The sequence below is a fragment of the Oncorhynchus keta genome, chromosome 12, assembly GCF_023373465.1.
Source record: "Oncorhynchus keta strain PuntledgeMale-10-30-2019 chromosome 12, Oket_V2, whole genome shotgun sequence".
Lineage (NCBI taxonomy): Eukaryota > Metazoa > Chordata > Actinopteri > Salmoniformes > Salmonidae > Oncorhynchus > Oncorhynchus keta.
Window position 1 is genome coordinate 21,710,973 of NC_068432.1, and position 24,563 is coordinate 21,735,535.

At 42.5% G+C, this 24,563-nt stretch overlaps 1 protein-coding gene across 1 annotated transcript in view; it reads left to right on the forward strand.

Annotated features, from left to right (window-relative positions):
- The first annotated feature begins 1,468 nt into the window (after positions 1-1,468).
- wwc1 (WW and C2 domain containing 1) overlaps positions 1,469-24,563 on the forward strand; it is a 45,850-nt gene continuing 22,755 nt past the window's right edge. The window contains exons 1-10 of the mRNA XM_035782183.2: positions 1,469-2,575; positions 9,817-9,926; positions 10,118-10,321; positions 10,831-10,907; positions 13,621-13,700; positions 14,851-14,980; positions 17,698-17,847; positions 18,107-18,177; positions 20,879-21,121; positions 22,576-22,665. Coding sequence (XP_035638076.1) covers positions 2,457-2,575; positions 9,817-9,926; positions 10,118-10,321; positions 10,831-10,907; positions 13,621-13,700; positions 14,851-14,980; positions 17,698-17,847; positions 18,107-18,177; positions 20,879-21,121; positions 22,576-22,665 — 1,274 coding nt within the window. The 5' untranslated portion in view covers positions 1,469-2,456. The remainder of the gene's footprint in view (positions 2,576-9,816; positions 9,927-10,117; positions 10,322-10,830; positions 10,908-13,620; positions 13,701-14,850; positions 14,981-17,697; positions 17,848-18,106; positions 18,178-20,878; positions 21,122-22,575; positions 22,666-24,563) is intronic.

Consider the following 24,563-nt stretch of genomic DNA (forward strand, 5'->3'; position numbering starts at 1 on the left):
GTCACCATAACCTAACAGAAGCATAAAATAAACGCCTGCATCTAGATCCCCTGCATACTAGTCTTGACAAGAAGAAAAAGGGAGGTTTTCTTCTGCACTGTTCAACCAATCCAGTAAACGTTGAGGAGTTAAGATGAACGTCCTAAAACGAAAGTCCCTAACCCTAACCATACTGCTAATCTTATGCGTAACCCTAACCTTAAATTAAGACCAAAAAGCTATAAAAAAAACAATAATGAATTTTTACGATATTGCCAATTTTGTCTTTATGGCTGTGGTTGTTTTCAGGGCAGAATTATATTGCTTTTTATAACGGGAAACATGCACCAAATGTATGAATCTCAATTTTGAGGTAGCAGTCTTTTCAGAAATGGCACATGCAGATATTTAATGTGAAATTTAGGCAAAGGATATAAATAGAAATTATAGCCTTTTTATTGATTTTTATTTATAATTATACATTTTCTTTTTTCTTTTTTTAATAACAATAAAATCAATACAGGAAGAACATGTGGGGACACAAGTATAAAATATAAATGAGCCGCCAGTGCACAGAAGCACCTGTATGACGTAATTCAACAGCATCGCGAGCCTTGAACCTTCCCGAATCGCACCTGTGTGAAGCTAGCCACAATAAGGATTAGCCACAATAGAGGAATTTACAGCTTGCCTTCAAAATAAAAGTTGTCAATTAAATGATTGAAACAAAAAGTGGAATCATGCCTTATTTGGACTAGATAATGCTAAACAAGGTCGGAATGTTGTTATATAAATTCAACAACAGACAATAATTTGTTAATTTTACACCAAAAAGTAACAATCTGTTGAAATCACACTATGTTGTCTATGTATTAGACTTTAGAATTGCATTGGGGGCATACTTATATGCACTGTACAGCCTAACCAAAGGATGTTGCACCCATGAAATGGGTTATTAGCCTACTCAGTGACACTCGCAGAACACAACTGTGTAGAGCTTACACAAATATAAGCGCCTTAGCTCTTGTTGGAGCACTTTGACTCTGGGAAATCATCTTTCTAGTCTGTCTATTGTGTGTATTGGGCATTCATATTGTACTGTACAGCTTAACCTATGGATTGTGCACACATGAAGCCTACTTGGGGACACCCACAGAACACAACTATGAAGAGCTTACACAAATATAAGCATCTTAGCTCTTATTAGGGAACTTGAATTGTGGGATATGCGTTCACTTTAAAGCCTTTTGTGCGTATTGAACATTCATATGGGACTTTACAGCCTAAATACTAAACACCCGTGCGAAATGAGCCACATTAACTTATTATTATATTTGGTTGGATTTATATAACAACATTCCGACCTTGTTTAACGTAGTCCAAATATGGCACGATGCCACTATTTGTTTTAGTTTGAATCACTTTCAATGGCGGATTTTTATTCTGAAGTCAAACGCCACTATTGGCGCTAATCCTTATTGTGGCTAGTTTCACACCGGTGTGAATCGCGACCAACCGAAACAGTACTCTGGAAGGCGACTTGCTACTGCCTCTTTAAGGAAAAAGGGAAACAGTTTAACAAACAATTATAGATAGATGGCTAAGTAGACAACTTCAATGTGGATTTACCGGAATTTTACACGAAGATTTACCGTGAATGTGGAGATAAATGGGGCTTACTTCTGTGGAATAAGGGCATATATGATAGAGCACGAGAGGGTGACTGGTTAGCATACTTCTCGCTAGCTAAACATGGTGGCCAGTAAGCGAAAGGGGATCTAAAATATTTAAGAAAATCTTCTTGTTGGATGGTGAGACAACCTTGGTGATGTTGAGTGAGAGTAACCCTTCTACTCGTACTCCCAACCTTGGCTGGATTTGCCGATTTCAAATACACTTTTCGGTTCATCTGAATATCCAGTAAGGAGTCGAGCTGTCCCGACACAATCCTTGGACAACCCGCTTGAAAACTTATAATTAAGTTTGTTTCATGTTCTACAATGTATTGTACATAGACGAACAAATGAGCATTGAACAACGATTATTTCAAATGCGCGTTAGAGATGTATCTCGTGGAACATCACTCTCTCAATTCCAGTGTGAGCATGGTTGTAATATTGTTAGCCTACTTCTGAGTTAAACGGCTACAAAATAACTGGTATTCTGAAAAGAAATAATGTAAGCATCAGTGCTGGTAACATTGTTTCATTTAGGAAATTGTATCATATTGCTTCGTTGTGAAAACACACACTGTTTGGCAAACCTTTTCTACGCGTACTCTGGGAACATTCACGACGAGACGTTATGGATTATAACGTAATCCAATACACACACACAGGCCAGAATTTGTGAATTGATGGAAACGAGTGATGGTTTTCACATTTAGGATTTTACGATACTTCATACAACAAAACGTGGATTACCTTCGATAGAATTTAGAGGACTTGCAGAGAATATTACATGGAGACTCGTCTGACATGCCAAGGAAGGAGTTACCACTACCAGAGGGTTGGGAAGAATCCCGGGATTTTGACGGGAAAATCTACTACATCGACCACATCAACCACGCCACCAGTTGGATTGATCCAAGAGACAGGTATGGTATGACATTCCAGTGACTCTAAAAGCAAGCAGTTGTCTTGCTGATAGATTGATGATATGCGCTATCAACAACTATCAGCATCCATCAAGTGCTCTAATGGTTCATTTGGCACTTAATGAATGAACTCAACTGCAATCTTTGAGTTTACATCACAATTTGAGGTGTCACATAATGTAACAAAGTAGGCTATAAACATAGCCTGGGCAGCAGCGAGTGTGCGCTATGGAGTTGCACTAACGTCTTGGTTTAATGTGCCCAGTCGGTAATAAACTAGTGTCCCCCCATGACCAATTCATACATAAAACATCCTCCATTCAGGCTTTATTAGTATCGGTTTCCTCTAACGAGCTTTAATGGCATTTCGCGTATTGTCATAATAAAGCAAAATTGAACATCATCATGCTAGAGTGGCTAATGCTACTTCCTCATGTTGCCCCTCGCATGTAACAACCAGACGTTGTCCGAAAATGGGGGCAAATGCTGTTTAATTACAGTATGTATACATTTCCCGTTTTTGAATTAGAGGCTGCAAAGGAGTAGACCGATGCCTTTGCAGCCTAAATGGAGGATGTTTTATGTACGAACTGATCGCCGGAAGACAGGTGTGTTATTACTGGTTTTGGCACATTAAGCCCAGATGATAGTGGAGATCCATAGCGGCTGCCCAGGCTACGTACTATAAATCAAGCCTGGGTGTTGATGGAAAAAAACCATGAAGATTTTCCACAGGAATGTGGCTCATGGTCAACCAAGCATTCACAGGCAGTTAACCCACTGTTCCTAGGCGTCATTGAAAATAAGAATTTGTTTTTAACTGACTTGCCTAGTTAAATAAAGGTTAAAAAAAATGGCATTCCTGTAATTGGAAATTAGCCCTCGGGGTTTGAGTTAGTTTCCCCCTAGTAATATTTTAGTGTAATAGGCTTACAATACTTAGAACTGGGTCATGACAGCCAGGGTCTCATTTATACAGAACCTCTGTGGCAACCATACTTTGGAACTAATTTTGTTTTAGCAGTTACTTAAATCCACTCGGACTTTGACACAAAATCTCTTTTAATAGCTTAGTTTTGGAATGCTTGAAATTATGGGATTTTATTTTTCATTCAGCCTGGATAAGGATAGGCCTTCATATTATATTATATTACAAGATTTTGAAAATAGGCTTTGTGTCAAAAGTTACACCTGTTTTCCTTGGTGGCTGTCATTGTTGCAGTCAGCACACAGAACCATAATTAAAAGCCCAATAACATGACAGAAGCAAGGGCACAGACCTCCCCACCTCCCTGGTGAAATTCCTTGGTAGCAGCAAGACCAAGATGGCAGAACTTTGTAAACAAAGACCTCAACACACATTCCTAAAATGCACGGCTGAGGAGGGCTGAGCACAGAGGCTGTAAAGTAAAGACTGATTCATTTAAAATCCCTTTCACTGCATGCCTTTCACTGCTTGCCAATGTGCACAGGGTCAAAGTACAACATCACTTGGGATAGAGTTGCGGTCAAAAAGAGAGGGGTTGAGCCAAGTGAGGAACAGACTGTCACTGTAAAGGGTCTGTCTTCTGTAAATCATATGCCTGTCTCCTAATATATAATATAGGCCATTTAGCAGACACTTTTAGTCACACGTGCATATATTTTACATATGGGAATCAAACCCACAACCTTGGCATCAATGGCGCCACACTCTACCAACTGTGCCATACAAGACAGTGTCTCCTATGCTGTTCACTGATCTGTTGGAGGGCACAGTAGAAAATGAAGCCAGCCCAGAGTACTAAGTCTGAGATGAGACACAGCCATTCTCAAAGTATTGATCTCAGACTGAAATAACCAGACCAGACTGGCCCTAAACTGTCATTGGACATTTACATATCCTTCTACTGCTGTTCAGCAAAAATACATTTATTTTGCTGTGCTGAGCAACATCTGATGAGGGGTTATTAGGAGGCCTACTGATGATGATGATAAATTCCCATTAGACTGGTCTGTCCTATTGGTGAAAAATGTGCTTTCACAAACACCTCTCACTGTGGAACCAAAGAATGTACCAGCCAAGTGTGATCAAAGTTCTATTATACATTCTACAGCTATTACAGGCCTATAACATTTTCAAATACTACAAGATATCCCAAAGGTATTATAGTATGGCAATCTGACCATGTAATCATGAAAACTTTTTCTCTTTGGTCCCCTTAGCCTATCAAACCTGAGTAATGTTATCCTTTAAGCTCAAGAATGAAGCCTGTTAGGCTTAATGGAGATGGTAACTGGAGGACTCAGCCCAACATTCATACCATGCATACATGCATGCATCTCGTTGGCCCCTGCCCTGTCAGTATCTTTCTGGGCTGCATTCGCATACCTCAGCCAGACATATTGTTTATCCACCCTCATGGTGACGCACACACCCAATGCATTCTGTCAGCTGAATGGAATGTTATCTCCCAGATACCAAGCTGTTGCAGGAGGGGAGTTGAAGCAGCTAGCAGCTCTACTTTATTGTTGGACCTTGAGCGCTATGAAATCTAGGTTGGAGTCTCATAAATTTGACTTGAGGAATTTATAGTGCGATGAATGAGTCTGACTCATCATTCAGTTATGCTGCCACATGTTTTCACTCTGCCGCACTCTTTGTCGCTTTGCATTAGAGCATTATCACCTGCTTTTGACTTTGTATGCAAACCTGCCTAGTGTTTTTTACCCTGTCACTTGACTAACTAGTAATGCTGCAGCTCACCTAGGGCCTCTTGTCAACCATTCCTTATTAAAAATGTTGGCATACATGGAGGTTTTTGGATTTGCGTGCACAACAAATTATTGGGATTTCAAACTGTCGCACGCAACATATACGCATGTTTTCATTGATAAATCAGTGCCATACTATTTCTGCGCTCGTGAACGAGCTTTACAACTCCGCTTGGAAAATGCCCTGCATTCACCGTTTTTATGGTAACAAAAACTGATTAGAAGCACCTGCTGCTCATCAGTTGTTTACCTGTGTTGCCTACAAATACTGTATTGAATGTAAAAGATTTGCACCTACACACTGAACAAGGCTGCAAAGCAGACATGTGTACGCTATCCCTAATGCAGTGAAAATAATAATAAAAAATGAATTAATCTTTGACATATTTGAGTGAGGACGCATTACGACTTATTTATCTGAATTCATGGGTTTTTACACACAAACCACACTTCTGGGAGAGTGTGATGTTTTTTTTGTTGATTATGGTAACAAACACCCTCATTTCCTGTATGATTTGGAGATGTTGGAACTGGACCATGAGTTTCTAAAGTGCAATGCCAAATTTGATCATATTTCTGTGAAGGTTTGAGCAGTATGTTTTATCTTTTGCAGTGGCTTTCAAAAAAACGGAAAAAAATGCATGCCGCCTATAGCGCGTGCCAAACACTTCTGCAAGATTGATTGACTTGAACAATTTTAAAAGTAAATGTTGCATACAGCCCACACCGATATTCAAAAGATGAATTGTTGTTCAATATTTTGTTCATCAATACGTGCCTGTGTTTTATCTTCTGCCTTGGTATAGGCTTTGAGATTAAATAGGCTATTATGTCACACTTTTGGCTATTGCTCTGCAATACTGTAGCCTACCCATACTGTCATAGGCTACAGGTCTATTTACTTTCGAGCATGGTTGCCTATTGAATGCGTGATGGATAAATGTTAGCCTATTATTGTTGTTTAGTAGGAATAAACCAGTCATGTCAGAAAAGGGGAGACATGCCCTGCAATATGATTGATTTGGGCCTATTTAATAAAAGTAAGATATTGTATTTATCTTAGGCGACATGCTGCTATGCAATCTTCTCACCAACTTTAAATCTATCTGTTTTATAATTAGGCCTATGTTGTTTTTATTAGTCTACCATTATTATATTTCCTGTGAATCACAAACACCCCCATTTCCACAAAAATAACTATTTTCTTGCAATACAGTTGATCAACCACTAGAAGTTTTGCGTATTCATGGTCTGAGATTTGCGTGGCGATGCGCACACTTTCCCGTCAAGTTCAAAAGGGATAAATACCAACCTTTGCGGGAACTGGTGCAGGCATAGTTGTCTTTTTTTGTGCGCACGCACCTTTTGATTAAAGAGGCCCCAGGAAATGCCGGGCCCCCTGTCTTTGTTTGAAACACTTAGCTAAAGGTTAAACCTGTAAAATCAACAACTATGGACTCTGAAATCCGTTCTCGCTATAAAGGCCTACTTGGTCTGCATGGAGTATTAATAATGACAATTTATAACTTTTTATAGTGCTTTTCATTACAATCCAAAGCACTTTAAGCAAAAATAAATAAAAATACACAAAAATACTCTTTTGAAGAAAATAAAAAAATGTCAATGAATGGATGATCATGGCAGGTATGGTAGTTCATGGCCTCAGCGGTTTTAGAATTTGTTCTTAACTGACTTGCCTAATTAAATAATGAAAAAGAAAAACAAAGCGGTCAGCCCAGGAGGACATGTAAAGTAGAGGCAGTTGAGATGAAACTGAGGGGGGCACATCCAGGGGGTTTCAGACTGGTCCAGCCTTTCATCAGGGCACCGTGGACTTGCCATCTCCATCAAATCAAATCAAATGTATTTATATAGCCCTTCGTACATCAGCTGATATCTCAAAGTGCTGTACAGAAACCCAGCCTAAAACCCCAAACGGCAAGCAATGCAGGTGTAGAAGCACAGTGGCTAGGAAAAACTCCCTAGAAAGGCCGAAGCCTGGTTCCTCTCTAGGTTATGTGGGGTGGCCAGTCCTCTTCTGGCTGTGCCGGGTGGAGATTATAACAGAACATGGCCAATATGTTCAAATGTTCATAAATGACCAGCATGGTCGAATAATAATAAGGCAGAACAGTTGAAACTGGAGCAGCAGCACAGTCAGGTGGACTGGGGACAGCAAGGAGTCATCATGTCAGGTCGTCCTGGGGCACGGTCCTTGGGCTCAGGTCCTCCGAGAGAGAGAAAGAAAGAGAGAATTAGAGAGAGCATATGTGGGGTGGCCAGTCCTCTTCTGGCTGTGCCGGGTGGAGATTATAACAGAACATGGCCAAGATGTTCAAATGTTCATAAATGACCAGCTTGGTCAAATAATAGTAAGGCAGAACAGTTGAAACTGGGGCAGCAGCATGGCCAGGTGGACTGGGGACAGCAAGGAGTCATCATGTCAGGTAGTCCTGGGGCATGGTCCTAGGGCTCAGGTCCTCCGAGAGAGAGAAAGAAAGAAGGAGAGAATTAGAGAACGCACACTTAGATTCACACAGGACACCGAATAGGACAGGAGAAGTACTCCAGATATAACAAACTGACCCTAGCCCCCCGACACATAAACTACTGCAGCATAAATACTGGAGGCTGAGACCGGAGGGGTCAGGATACACTGTGGCCCCATCCGAGGACACCCCTGGACAGGGCCAAACAGGAAGGATATAACCCCACCCACTTTGCCAAAGCACAGCCCCCACACCACTAGCCCCTCCATCTCTCTGAATTCTCAGTATTAGTCTCTAAAGTCAGACTCTTATGGGTAGAATCCTCCACTACCGATGCGTTACACCCACCTGGGTGAAGCCGCGAAGGCACCAGAGAAGCACACTGCAAGTCAGTCGAATAGTCAACATTGAAGTTAACCACTGGAAACAGCTCAACTTCAACGAGCCTGCCAATTCCAAACATCATCCCTTTACTTTGAGTCAAAACATAGCTGGTTTGTTTGCTAGCAAGTTAGCTAGCTAAGCTTCTTGATGACAGTGACGGATTAGTTAGGGGAAACCAACTAATGCTTGTATTTGTAAGCAACTCACACATACTTCCCATAAGGTAGGCCTAGTAGTTTATGGGTTTAAATAGATTCAACAGAATCTTGAAAAAAACCTATCCTCCAGGGGAGTGTTTTCCTAAGGGATGGTCGCGCCTGGTATTTCCTATATCACACAGCTTATGGAAAAGGCTGGAAAGAAACAGGATTTGTTTTATCAGTTGGTTCACAAAAGACCATTATAGAAGCCTTAAGGGGGCCACTCACTCACTACCCAAATGAGTTATTGGAAGACTCATCACTGTTTGAAGAGATTAGGAGATGTCAGCCTGGTGTCCACTCCAGACAGACTGGAAAGAGGTCTTGCATGCCAATGCACAGCCAGTGCGTGGCTCACGCTAAGCTCTGGGCCTATTTAAAGCCCTCTGATTGGTCTATTGAGACAGTAAGTCTGCGCTTTTCGGAGGGTAATGATGAGTTCGGCCATCAGCTCCGAGTGATTAGGGGACTGGATTTGCAGGGGTGAGAGGACAGCGACAGTGGAATGAATCAAATAATGGGATGATGCGCACACAGTCACTCAAAGGACCTGGCACCAGCAGACAGCTTTTTGGGAAATATTGTTTTTCTCTCCGCAAAGCCTTTTCCTCTGAGATACATTTAGAACAGGCCTTTTTCATTATTCATAAAGTTAAAAAGGAACCCGTTGGGTTTCACCCTGAGCAAAAGTCTCTGTGAGGATGGTAATATCTGCCGTCTGCAGAAAAGAGTTTGAGCAAAAGAATACATCAAGACAAGTTTTCCCACATGTAGCCTACGCCACTGATAACTTGCATAAGCTTATGTTTTCTATCCTTCAACCTAGGTTTATGTCATAGCTATGAGGGAAATTATGATTAGGTTAATTGTGAACCCAAGTGTGCCAAATTAGATCAGCATGAAAAAGACAACACCTGAATATATCCAACCCACCTAATGTAAGAAATGAAAGGCTGATTCTTGGATGTTACTCAGCAAATAGCGCCCTTCCCTTTTTCCATTGGCACTTTGCACATTGGTCGTGCTGGTAGAGTCTTCCCGAGGGGCCTTTTATGTATGGTGGCCACTGAGGTCTCCTGGGTATCCTGTGATCCTGAGCCTGGCTTGGTGTTGAAGGCCTGGAGGGGTTGCCTCAGAAACATCTAGGAAATTTGTGAAATGCCAGGTCCCAGCTTCCAGCTATTGTGCTTTGCAAACCCCACTCGATGCGAATAGAGACCTAATTAGGGCCCTTTTATTAGAGGCACACAGACATCGTGCAATTCTGGTAGATCATTTGGTTGTCACTGAGGGCTATCTTTGCATGCACCCTGGCTGGCCCACTATCTTGTCATGGTCATCCTGATTTACTCTTGCTGTAACACCTATAATTCTTACCATCAGTTGACTGTTGTTTCTTGTGTGTGATTTTCAGGCAGACTAAACCTCTGACATTTGCTGACTGCATTGGCGATGAGCTGCCAGTGGGTTGGGAGGAGGCCTACGACCCCAATGTCGGGGCCTACTATGTGGACCATAACACAAGTGAGTCCAATTCTCCATAACACTAACTTCTGGCACCCATATTCATCACACATTTGTGAAGAAACACATGGCCAGTCAAGTCAAGATGCAAAATTATTTCAACATTTCTTCTCTCATTCTTTCTTGTTTGTTATGTTCTGTCTCCCTTTCCCCTCCCTTTGATCTCTCTCTTTCCCCTCTACCACCATCAGAGAGCACTCAGCTGGAGGACCCACGGGCCCAGTGGCAGCGGGAGCAGGAGGTCATGCTGCGGGAGTACCTGGATGTGGCCAAGGACTCGCTGAGCGCCCAGAAAGAGATCTACCAGGTGAAGGAGCAGCGGCTTCGCCTGGCCCAGCAGGAATACCGCCAGCTCAATGACGCCTGGAAGGACAAGTCCACCTCTCAGACCAGCTGTAAGGACAAGCCGGGGGGGGCAGGTTTATGGGCTGGCAGGTTTATGGGCTGGCAGAAGGAACAGGTGTGCAGGTAGCAACGGTGATGAGGGTCAAAAAGGGGCAGAGAAGCCAGGAAACTTGAAGGGCTGTACGTAAACAGGGTTCAAGGAATCAGAGAGATTAGGTGGCAAAAGAGAAGAGAACGAGAGTGATTGGTAGTCTTTTATTATTCTTCTGAGTGATGCAACGCTTTTGACACTGGGGAGATGCACATAAATTTGACCACAGGATTACAGCACATCATAGTTCACTCAAGTTGTCAGTAATTTACATTTTGGGGGAATTAAAGCTACTCCCTACTTATTTAACTTGACTCCATTCCTAAGAGGAATCCTCTGCCATTGCTCAGACTTGAAGTAGTGATTTACAGTAGTTTGATAACACACAGGGGATTGATGAGTAGGGCCTTGAAGTTGAATAGCGTGATGTAGAGGATTAGATAACACCCTGGCTCTTATCTCCCACAGTGAATTCCAGATCGTCCTCCAGCAGTAAATATGACCCAGAAATCCTCAAAGCCGAGATAGTCACTTCCAAAAGTAGGGTAAGAAACTGTTTTAAAAAAAATAATAATAATAATTTAATAATATATATTTTTTTTACACCATCTCTGTACTCCAACTATGGCCTGCTTTACGTGTGTTCAATAATCATTAGGAATGGATGTGTATACCCATATGTGTCCTTAAGTCTCCTGTTTTGGCTTAATTCTCATCCCTAAGATTTGCAAACATTAGTGCATGAAAAAGGCTTAGTCCAATGGACTGTTGCTAAGTGACTGAGTGTCCAACTCTTTCTCATTGTAAAGGAGGAATGTGTGTAAGTGACATCTTTGTCTGAGACTTCCACCCAGGGTTGCATCCCAAATTGCATCTCATTCCCTATATAGTGTACTACTTTTGACCAGGGCCCTTATGGCTCTGGTCAAAAGTAGTTAACTACATAGGGTGCCATTTGGGACGAATCCCAGAGCTGTCGGTTGGCGTTGTGCAACATTATACAACGGGTGGGCTAATTCTGATTGGTTAAAAGCGTGGTCCAGCCCGTGTCTATTCCACAAGTTACCACCAGCTAAATATATGATGTTAAAATGCCTTTTTACTCTATTCCATTTGATTGCGCAATCCACTGTCTCATCAGCCCAGGCAGGGAAGTTAACATGATCTCCACCATTAAAAAGCATATAGATGTTATCTCACGTTTCTTTTAGACTAACATTTATTTTTCAGTAGCGGAGATTTGTATATGAACTTTGCTGTCTGTCTCCGACATTTGCAACATTGTTTCAATTTTCAGATTTGATCTCCAACTGTCCCATAATAATGAACGTGTAGGGGTTGGGAAGAGAGTGGCAGGCATCATTTCTCAGCCAGTCTAAATCATGAATCAGCTGGCATCATTTTTATGGATATATATGCAAATAAATATCAATTGAAAAAAGGTAAAACGTAACAAAGTGCAGCTAGTTTGCACTCTTTCCAGCTTCAGTTTGAAGTTGTTGTGTCCTAATGAGAGAACCTATTTTCTATGCCAGGTGAAATCGTGCCTCATTAGCTCATTGTTATGGATGTATCCAAATAAATGTCCCTAGAAAATAGCTTAAACAAATGCAGCTGCTGTTGTTGTTTTTGCACTGTTTGACATGACTAAGTTAGCTGTATTTGGCTAGTGAGCCAACAAGGGATAAGAATGTTGCCAGCCAGTATGGCAATGGAACATATAGAATGAACGACTGGGTCCTGTCCATAGATACAGAACAAAAAGACTGAATGACTGGGTCGCGTCTCTGTCCACGGAAACAATAGACGCAACGACCAGCCGGCTTGGCTAGCAATCATAGTCCCGAAACAAAACTACATCCTGTGGAAGGGTGAAATAGTATGAATAGGGCCTCCCGGGTGGCGTGGTGGTCTAAGGCACTGCATCGCAGTGCTAGCTGGGCCACCAGATATTCAGGGTTCGAGTTCAGGTTCTGTCGCAGCCGGCCGCGACTGGGAGGCCCATGGGGCAGCGCACAATTGGCCCAGCGTCGTCTGGGTTAGCGAGGGTTTGGCTGGCAGGGATATCCTTGTCTCATCGTGCACTAGCAAATCCTGTGGCGGGCCGGTCGCAGTGCACGCTGACTAGGTTGCCAGGCGTATGGTGTTTCCTCCGACACATTGGTGCGGCTGGCTTCCGGGTTGGATGGGCATTGTGTCAAGAAGCAGTGCGGCTTGGTTGGGTTGTGTTTCGGAGGACGCATGGCTCTCTACCTTCACCTCTCCCGAGTCCATACAGGAGTTGCATCGATGAGACAAGACTGTAACTACTACCAATTGGATACCAGGAAATTGGGGGAAAAAAAGGGGTAAAATAGAAATGGTATGATTTAAATGAATCAAAATAGCGTTTTTAATGAAAATATGTCGATCATTATTTGAATATGTTTGTCTCGGGCCCAACAACACCTATGCTAATATATCCTCTGAACACCGGCTTCTCGGTCATTATCACTTAAATAACACCCTCTTGTGGATCTTTCCTTCACATTTCATAAAAAAAACAATAAGGGAATGTTTTGCTTTAATAATATGTAATCGGCCTTTAAGTTATATCCAAATAATTTTTCCTCATGAAACAAACATTAGCCGAATATAACAAAAGCTGTTCCCAAATATAGCTGAATAATCATATCTTCTGTAATCAATAGTATTACAACTGGGGATTTTTAATTTCAGTAAAATATGCAGTGTGTTTCTCTCAGTTGAATAAGCTGAACATAATCATATTGCCAGTAATCAATAGTATTTCAATTTGGGCACTTTTTTTCTTCTTCTCAGTGAAATAACTCTATTCCGGTCACTCAAGGCCATCAGACTACTAAACAGCAATCACTATCTCGGAGAGGATGCTGCCTACATGAGACCCAAGCACTGGCCACTTTAATAAATGGATTCAATGCACTCTAAATAATGTCACTTTAATAATGTCTACATATCTGATATTACTCATATCATGTGTATATACTGTATTTTATACCATCTACTGCACCTTGCCTATGCCGCTCGGCCATCGCTAATCCATATACTTATATGTACATATTCTCATTCACCCCTTTAGATTTGTGTGTATAAGGTAGTTGTTGGGGAGTTGTTAGATTACTTGTTAGATATTACTGCACTGTCGGGAAACTAGAAGCACAAGCATTTCGCTACACTCGCATTAACATCTGCTAACCATGTGTATGTGAGAAATAAGATTTGATTTGTTTGTCTCAGGTGAATAAGCTGAAGAGGGACCTCGCCTGCATGAAACAAGAATTGCAGCATAAAGAGCAGGGCTTTGAAACACTGAAAGAGTAAGTGCAACCCAACATCATTACACGAGCACAATTACACTTAGTAGTAGGCTTCTGCTTTTCGATACCGCCGTAAAAAGATTCCCATTATCAACACACTTGAGGCCCTCATCTCACCCTGGTTGAAAAGGCAGCTCCCTGACTGAATTTGATGATGACCCTCAAAATGGTCAAATATCACAATTTTTGTCTGTGAAACACATTTCTCTTTGAATGCCTGGAGTGCCGCCTCTTGCATCTGTGTTGTGGAAAAAGACAGATGGGCCCTGCCTCAGTTCAGTGAGTTACATTTTTTTAAACGAATGACAAGCTACATAGTAGTTCGACAGGATTCCAACCGTTCTTCCGTGACCTTCATTTTGCTATCAAATTTCAAACCTTCCTTTGCTATCAAACATTTACCAACAATCATGAAACCGTACTAATATACGAACACTGCAACATCCTGTCTGTCCTCAACTTTCCTTTTCCAGAGAAAATACTTCAGGGTCTTTATAACAAAAGACCGAAATATAACGAGAGTATCTATTCTAACAGTATATATTTATACTGAAGTGGAAAAGGCTTGGATAGGCTTCACTGGTTCTAGTTCTCCTTGGTCTTCAGTGAAGGAGTGCTGCCCCCTCCCTCCTTTCCTCTGCTCTCTGAACAATGTGGAAAGACCTGTTATTCCACTGCATGCATGACTTGCTGTTGACTGACTTTACATATTTGATGCTGCTGCCACGGACAGTCTCTCCATGTGTAGCTGACTGTCTGGGCTTCAGACTCTTTCCTCTACAACTGTGGCCCTTAATCCAATTTGGTTCCTGTCCTGGATCCTTAGTTTTGTTATTGTTCACTCTAATCCAGATTAGATCAGGATGGTTTAAAAGTGTCACTAGTATTTTCATAGTGAAAATGAAATGTTTTTTTAAAACAACATACCTCTTTAACGAACACAAAACTAAAGATGAATAATATGAGAGCAACAATGTACAAGTCTGATAGTGCTATCTATGTAGTATTTAGGCATACTCACTGATTCACAGTTTCATAACCTATATCACTGGCTGGTCAGTTTCCAACTTGTCTCTTTTTCACTCTTTTTCTCCCTCACTTTCTCTCCCTGTCCCACCTTATCCCTCTTCTTCCCCTCCCCTCCCTCAAGGATCGATCACAAGGTGTCCAGTGCGCCATACGGCTTCAAGCTCCATGAGGCGCAGGCCATTCTGAACGAAGTCAAGTCTATCAAGGACGCCATCAGCTCCGGGGAGAAGGAGAAACAGGAGCTCATGCAGGTAAGCGGGGAGGGGGATGAGGGAGGGAGGGGAAGGGGGTCAGGTGTTGTAGTGCTATGAGGAGATGGGTAGATGACAGCCTGTCAGCTTCATATGAGACGATGGGGGGGGATCAGAGGATGCATGGAAAGGAAAGTGAGAATGAAGGAGAGAAAGGTGTAAAGAGGGAGGGAGATGGGTTGGGCTGATGGTCAGGGAGGGAAAGAGAAAGGAGAGAGCGAAGAAGAAAGGGAGTAGACAGGAGCTGCAGAGTCTCGTCTTGGTCTCGTGTTCCTCTTCATCTCACATGGCACAGCATTTTCTCTCTGCTGGTGTATCTCCCACCCTCCCTTGTTACCTGTGTCCCCTGCAACCTCTCTGTCTCCCCTCTCCTGTCCCAGCGCCCCTGGGCTGAGTAGCAGACAGACAGACAAGACCGCATGGTACTGCAGACTCTGTCATGACTTTGCTGCTCAATCAATGATTCACCAGCATGCTAAGTCTTTTAGAAGCTGAGCTGGAGGAGGGGTTGGTAGTCGACCTACCTTCTTCATGCTTCCTCCTCTTCTTTGACCTGAGGGAGTGGGACACACGTGCGCTCATGCAAAACACACACGCACATCAAATGTGCCCCAGTTTTAATCTGGGTGGCAGTAGAAAACAACAAACACTGTTTGTTAGTAGGGGCTGGGTTGTGTTTAATAATGCAGAGCCTCTCTCTCTCTCATGTGCTCTCTCTCTCTCTCTCTCTCTCTCTCTCTCTCGCTCTCTCATGTGCTCTCTCTCTCGCTCTCTCATGTGCTCTCTCTCTCGCTCTCTCATGTGCTCTCTCTCTCGCTCTCTCTCTCTCGCTCCCCCGGGCTGTCTCCCCTCCCCAGCCTTCTGCAGCTGACAGTTCAGTTGTATGCACAGTTGAAGTTGGAAGTTTATATACACCTTAGCCAAATATATTTAAACTCAGTTTTTCTCAATTCCTGACATTTAATCAGGTCAGTTAGGATCACCACTTTATTTTAAGAATGTGAAATATCAGAATAATTGTAGAGAATAATTTATTTAGCTTTTATTTCTTTCATCACATTCCCAGTGGGTCAAACGTTTACTTACACTCAATTAGTATTTGGTAGCATTGCCTTTAAATTGTTTAACTTGGGTCAAATATTTCGGGTAGCCTTCAACAAGCTTCCCACAATAAGTTGGGTGAATTTTGGCCCATTCCTCCTGACAAAGCTTGTGTAACTGAGTCAGGCTTTTAGGCCTCCTTGCTCGCACACACTTTTTCAGTTCTGTCTACAAATGTTGTGTATGATTGAGGTCAGGGCTTTGTGATGGCCACTCCAATACCTTGACTTTGTTGTCCTTAAGCCATTTTGCCACAACTTTTGAAGTTTGCTTGGGGTCATTGTCCAGTTGGAAGACCCATTTGCGACCAAGCTTTAACTTCCTGACTGATGTCTTGAGATGTTGCTTCAATATATCCCCTTATTTGTCCGTCCTCATGATGCCATCTATTTTGTGAATTGCACCAGTCCCTTCTGCAGCGAAGCACCCCCACAACATGATGCTGCCACCCTAGTGCTTCACGGTTGGGATGATGTTCTTCGTCTTGCAAGCCTCCCCCTTTTTCCTCCAAACATAACAATGGTCATTATGGCCAAACAGTTCTATTTTTTGTTTCATCAGACCAGAGGGCTTTTCTCCAAAAAGTACGATCTTTATCCCCATGTGCAGTTGCAAACCATAGTCTGGCTTTTTTTATGGTGGCTTTGAGGCAGTGGCTTCTTCCTTGCTGAACGGCCTTTCAGGTTATGCACACTATTGTTTGTACAGATGAATGTGGTACTTTCAGGCATTTGGAAATTGCTCCCAAGGATGAACCAGACTTGTGAAGGTCTACAATTTTATTTTCTGATTTCTTTTGATTTTCCCATGTCAAGCAAAGAGGCACTGAGTTTGAAGGTAGGCCTTGAAATACATCCACAGTTACACCTCCAATTGACTCAAATTGTGTCAATTAGCCTATCAGAAGCTTCCAAAGCCATGACATTATTTTCTGGAATTTTACACGCTGTTTAAAGGCAACGTCAACTTAGTGTATGTTAACTTCTCATCCACTGGAATTGTGATACAGTGAATTATACATGAAATTATCTGTCTGTAAACCATTTTTGGAAAAATTACTTGTGTCATGCACAAAGTAGATGTCCTAACCGACTTGCCAAAACTATTTTTTGTTAACAAGAAATTTGTGCAGTGGTTGAAAAACGAGTTTTAATGACTCCAACCTAAGTGTATGTAAACTTCCGTCTTCAACTGTATGTGTGTGATTTGTATTTTCTGTCTGACTGCAGTGTATGAAGCCCGTCCAACTCAGTCAGCATTGTCAGTTGCCAGTCTTGTCTTTGCTGGTTTTGCTTGAATTGTGTACTTTAATATTAAATATGAGATTCATTCCACTCTGATTCAGTGCTGAGCCATTTATTTATTTTATCCCTGCTGCACTGATTTTATCATTGATTTAGGTTACCGTGTTTGGCCACTTGCAAAAGCACATCTTTATGCAATGTACAGGATTCCATCTCTATGAACACGACTATGGTCTGTATTATAGATTGAAACCATAGGACAGGAGCTTTGTAAATTCAAGATACACAGCAAAATATGTAAACAATACTAGCCGTGACTTCTCTCTGATGTGTCAAGCCTGTACACAGTATATCTGTCTCCTCTCCCTGTAGAAACTAGCAGTGCTTAAGGATGGCTTCCAGCTGGACTCAGTGGGTTCTCAGTCTGACCTGTGGGGCAGCAGCCCCTCCCTGGCTAACTCTGAGTTGTCCATCCCTCGACTCTACTCCGAAACCAGCTCCCAGACAGACATACCTGCTGAGGTGAGAGGAGGTTGTGTTCAGTTGGCACCAAATGGACAAATTGGGAAGCACTACCTGGACTTATCCAATAAGAAATGCTTGTTTTCGTTTTCTGTTTAAAAATGTTTTGCTTTGGTGTGACCTAATGAACAGGACCCAGGTGTAACCTTTGGAAGCGTGCCATGGAATGATGCACAGATACTGCGTGCATCACTAATTGATCAGAATGTAGGTTTGTCACACCACACCTTCAGTTCTGTTATTCTTTTGTTTGATCCAGTTTGGGACCAACACCAACAAGTTGGCAGAGAAGGTTCGACTAAGCCTGAAGTATGAAGAAGCAAAAAGAAGGTAACTTGTGTCACCCAAATAAGGGTTTTTCAAACTTTTCTTTCCCAGGCCAACTGGCAACCCAGGGAACCCCATAGTATGTTAGCACATTTAAAAAACAAACAAAAAGAAAATGTAACATTAAGTCTTATCAGGTGAATGATATTGGCAGGTAGAAGTAATCAACTTTTTAAAATGAATAGATTTGGTAGACAGTTGTTTTGACCTTCCTGCATTTCATTGGAAGAGGAAGTGTAAACTCTAACAATAGTCTATTAGCTAGAAAGGTACACTACATTACCAAAAGTATGTGGACACCTGCTCGTCGTACATCTCATTCCAAAATCATGGGCATTAACATGGAGTTGGTCCCCCCGTTGCTTCTTTTACAGCCTCCACTCTTCTGGGAAGGCTTTTGACTAGATGTTGGACATTGCTGTGGGGGCTTGCTTCTTTTCAGCCAGAAGAGCATTAGTGAGGTCGGGCACTGATGTTGGGCGATTAGGCCTGGCTCGCAGTCGATGTTCCAATTCATCCCAAAGGTTTTTTGATGGGTTTGAGGTCAGGACTCTGTGCAGGCCAGTCATTCCACACCGATCTCGACAAACCATTTCTGTTTGGACCTCACTTTGTGCATTGGGGAATTGTCATGCTGAAACAGAAATGGGCCTTCCCAAACTGTTTCCACAAAGTTGGAAACACAGAATCATCTAAAATGTAATTGTATGCATTAGTGTTAAGGTTTTCCTTCATTGGAACTAAGGGGCCTAACCCAAACCATGAAAAACAGCCCAAGACCATTATTCCTCCTCCATCAAACTTTACAGTTGGCACGATGCATTGGGGCAGGTAGCGTTCTCCTGGCATCCGCCAAACCCAGGTTCGACCGTCAGACTGCCAGATGGTGAAGTGTGATTCATCACTCCAGAGAACGTGTTTCCACTGCTGCAGAGTCCAATGGCAGGGAGCTTTACACCACTCCAGTCAATGCTTGGCATTGCACATGGTGATTGTAGGCTTGTGTGCGGCTGCTCTGCCATGGAAACCCATTTCATGAAGATCCCAATGTACAGTTCTTGTGCTGACATTGCTTCCAGAGGCAGTTTGGAACTCTGTAGTGAATGTTGCAACCGCAGACCGATGATTTTTACGCGCTTCAGCACTCGGCGGTCCCGTTCTGTGAGCTTGTGTGGCCTACCATTTCACGGCTGAGGCATTGTTGCTCTTAGACTTTTTGACTACACAATAACATCACTTTCAGTTGACTGGGGCAGCTCTGGCAGGGCAGAAATTTGACGAGCTGACTTGTTGGAAAGGTAACATCCTATGACGGTACCACGTTGAAAGTCACTAATCTCTTTAGTAAGGCCATTCTACTGCCAATGTTTGTCTATGGAGATTGTGTGGCTGTGTGATCATGGGAGCCCTGACATTGAGTTTGAGCGGTATAGGACCACCTGTTGCGCAGTGGGAGCCAGCTCCTCATAGCTGGTTGATGCATGGAATAAAATGTGTTCCTATAAGCCCGAGTTGTGCAACATTTCCATAGGATATGCAATTGATTGAGAAAATACTTTTGATGGCCTCTGTTAAAAAGAGGAAGATTCTATAGGCTAGGTCTACTTTATTTATTTTATTTATTTATTTATTTTGCAACTTCCCTAATATTGCTTTGCTGTACAACCGAAGTAGCCTACCAGGCTGGCATGAAAATTAACTGTGGGAAAGCGTCCTCCTTCAAGTGCATACGGATGACGTCTTCTATTTCCCACCGCCCCTGTTCTGACTGGTGCATGATTATGGCCCATTTCTAAATTATAATTAATTTCACACACATTATTTAGTACATGTAAAGACCAGATTCAATTGAGAATAGTCTGATGGGTGAGAATAGTATCACGTGAATGATGCCCAGCATGTGCAGGCAAAGGAACAGCGCATACATGTTTAAAAAAATAAAAAAATAAATCTCAAATATAGAATTATTATTTTTTTGGTTCCATGATTTCTTATGTGCTTATTCATAGCTCAACACAGAATAGTCGCATGTGTGCACGCCCTCAAATCCTTTCAATTTTATTCAGCTTTGTATTTTTCATACTATAAAATAATGCAACGGAATTCTAAGTGAATCTTGTCTACTAAATTAACTAGTATAGCCCATAGCCATATGGCGTAGCCAGATCAGGACCTAACGGTAAGGACAACTTATGCCATTCTGTTCTTCTGAAATAGACTACATTTTCTTCATATCATGTTTCTTTAGACCTGTCTAAAGATCAGTGTGGAAGCCAGGAGATGCTAAATGTGTTTATGTTAATTAACGGTCAATTACCGTGAGAATGACAGTTATTGGCTTGACAATCACCGGCTGACAATTTCGTGACCCCCCACAGCCCTACTCGTGAAACGACCTCTTACTTCCTTAATACTGGACACCGACACATGAAAATGGTATCCACAATGGTATTCTGTTGCAGCGAGTGATATTCATAAAATCATTATTTTTCACGTTATCCAGATTGCTTATTCCCAACACAACCCATCATCAAGTGTCAGTCTAGTGACTTTATAACTTGCTATGAGCATTCATGAGCCTTTATAATGACCTTTAACATGTTATAAGCCATATTATATCTCTATTAAACTTCTCCTCCACACAATTAAATACAACATAAAATAACATGAATTATATGATGTCCTCTCCTCCCTCCAACCCCAGGATTGCCACCATCGAGGTGCAGATAGCCAAACTGGACAGTGAGGCTTGGCCGGGGCTGCTAGACCCGGAGCGCGACCGCCTCATCCTCATCAATGAGAAGGAGGAGCTACTGAAGGAACTGCAGTACCTCAAGCCCTGCAAGAGAGCGCCCAATGAACAGGAGAAGATTGAGACTGAGAAGAAGATGCTTGAGAGAGACCTGCAGGCTGCCAGGGACAACCAGAGCAAGGCCCTGACTGAGAGGTGAGCATGGGGGGTTTATCCCCAACTAAGTAATCGGAACACCCTGGGGCTCACTGACTTATTGAGAGTTGGCCGTCACTCCATCCCTGGGTAAGGTCACGGTCAGGGAAGAAGGGATAACAGGGAATAGAGCTGCACACCCGGAAAGCATTATGGTCACATACAATGATACAAGAGATTCAATTAGTCATCTACTCTTCTGTCTTGGCAGGAAACTTTTATTGACACTTTTTGGCTTTTGGTGTTCCGTTAGTCAGCACCTCACCAAAAGAGTATATACAAATTTTAAAAAGAATTTATACATCTAATTTCAATGCCAGCCAGACAACGGGTCGGCGTGTCTGTTGCGTGAAGGAGAGAGGGGGCCATTGGAATCCCACTGGAACTAGGCTGCAGTATATTCACAGAATAGATAGGCAGAGCAAGGCCCACAACATACTGTACTGTACCTTAGCTGCAGTGAAAAGACATAGTGCAAGTGCCTCGGGTGCAGCACCTGATATGACTGTTACATTAACACAAAGGTCTACTCCCTGATGTGGACATGGTGATGGACTGGGCTCTGTTAATAGAAACTAGACTGAACACTAACTATGGAAAACAGACCGACGTCTCCATCTGGATTCAAGAAAACACTGTCAAACCGGTTGAAAAGCATCACACTGCTCTCTGTCGGCCCAACGTTGTGTATGTCGACCCTGGAAAAGTTACTCCCAGACACACGACATACCTGTGCACCTTTTGTTGTGTTGGCTGCTTCAATCTGCATAACCTTTTTTTCATGACATTCATGGCTCATGATTGTAATTGTATCACAGACTGTAAAAGTGGATACTATATGTAGTGTAGAACCCCTTCCCCCTAGCCTCTTACCCATCACTGGCCCTCTGTAAGGTGCATTTGTACCCTTTAGTGATTGGACACCTGCACTCTGGATCATTTAACCAAGGGGACTACAACAATTGGGCCTTGTGACTCTGGCACATTCTCCCCTCTCGCTTGCTCACATTCTCTTCTCTCTCACATTCCTGTCTCTTTTCCTCTTTCTCTCATTCATATTCCTCCTCCCTCTCCCCCTCTATCTTTCCTAAACAGCTACCTTGTTCTCTGTTCTCAATACTGTACCTGCATTGAGTTCCCTCTCTGGTTTCTCCCTTCCTGTAACCTGAGCGTCACTAACCGGGGATGTAGGTTGGAAACAAAAGATGCCTTTTTCTAACTGCTGGTTCTGTAACTGCGGCCTGGAAGATGATCAAAAGACTCTGTTATTATGTTATGGCCTGTTTCCATTAAAGCCTCATTACACTGACACACTCTCTCAATAAACAAAGAACTGGATAACAAGATATCTTTTATGAGACATAAGTGTCTGCCTTTTGCTCTTTTAACTGTGTCAATACTGCTGTATATATTTTCAATCCGGCTGTGACCTAACATGTTTTGTTTTCTATCAGATTGAGATTGCACTGTAAAAGAAACGAGCTGGTGAGAGAGCTGGAGGAGATGGTTCGCCTGGCCTCTTCACTACACACTCAGCTCAAGAGGTATGCACACCCGTCTGTACAACAATTCAGCTACTGTCTCCCAACACTTCCACACTGTCAGTTCAGGAGGCATAATCACTTAAATGTATCTACTAAGCATGTCAACTCCTATTGCACAACTCGATGTGCACATTCAAAATGAAAACCGATTTAAGAATACATTTTATTGTTTACATGGAGACACAGGCAACATTTTTACCGTGGAGGTCTTGGTGAGGTTCTAGTCACTAAGGTGTAATGGTACACCACTACTGCACTCTGCTCTGAAGTTGTTCACGAATCACTACACACTTCTATGAGCACAGCCTCTTCTGTCTCCTCTCCTATCTAGCCTCTCACATCTCAAAATGGGCTTAGTGCTTCTGAACATTCAACATTTTCATCCAATTAACCCATTTCACCTTCGAGGCAACTGTAGTTGCAAGCTGTTTCATCAAGGTATTTTCAATAAACATCACAACCCAGCCTTGTCTGGCGTCCTGAGCCTACTTGCTACCCTCTGAGGGGAAAGAGTGATATTTTCATCCAAGGTCTACAGGGGAATGGTGAAGATCACATTCCCCTCATTCACAAGAAAACATTTTATCTTTCATTTCTTGAACCCCAAGTTCACATGAGGTGTGTTGTAGACTACAGTATTTTCTAGGGATGCATGATATATCGGTGAACATATTGGAATGGCTCGATATTAGCTACAAATGCCAACATCGGCCTGATGTCTAGTTGATGTGCAAACGCTGATGTGCAAACCGATGTCAAAGCTGAGTTGCGTATGTACATGACGCCATGTAAAATTTAGCGCTTCACGTGCAACACAGCATTCCTAACCTAGCCCACAATGTCTGCTGTGTGGATCAAGCAGTCAACAAGTCGAGCGGTCATTTGAAAGAGTAAGAACATTTCAGCGAGAACTCAATGGCGAAATCCATTAATGCCAAGATAATGGAATTCATTGCCCTTGACAATTGTTCTCTGTCGTGGATGATGTTGGCTTTCGCTGACTGGTCGAGCACCGGTACACACTACCAAGTGTGCTATTTTTCAGATGATTCCCTACCCGGAGTTAAATAGTAATAGTGTCCCTGCTATTAGCTTCACGACTGACATTAGGACTAGCGATGTCACCCCCATGAGCATGCTGAGTCTGAGCACAGTGGGTCATCGAGGATTTCGTACTGAGGAAAGTTGAATTGCATGCTCATGAATGTGCTGGTTGTCATACCGCTGCTGTCATTTCAATGGCATTTGAGAACATGTTTGAAGCTTGGAAACATGAACACACTATCTAGCTCTATTCGAACAACCGACTCGAGAGATAAGCTCATCAACTGCACCTGCAGCAGATGTGATACCCTCTGTCATGGCATTGAAACGCCTGCCCAACAAAACTGCAGACACGGGCTGTGAAATAAGCGATTCGGTGGCATTCTCTGAGCCTCTTTACTGTGTCGCCACCATGCTCAACGCTATGTACAAGGACCGCTACTTCGATGCAGACAAGAGACTGGGTTTACGTGAAATGTTACATACATAACTGGAGAAGATGGAGAAGATGGAAACGGACACAGTGACAGTACACACTGTATTTTTGGACACCTTCAATGATGCAGACATTTTGTGGTACACTTACCCAGGTCTGTGCCTGGACACACTACTGTCTCGGCGCTCTACGGTCAATTCCTTCCAATATTGTTATTGACAAAAAATAATTAGACCTGTAACCGATATTTAAATTTTTAGCGGCCTTTTAAGCATTCTAGAACAGTTAAATAGTTGAAACACACACACACTGACCAAAATGTTTTGTTGGCATTTACGTAAGTCCCCATTACCAGTAAAACCTTTTTTCTTTCACTTACTTGCGGTTTCATTTGCTCAGTCGTTTCATTCTCAACCAG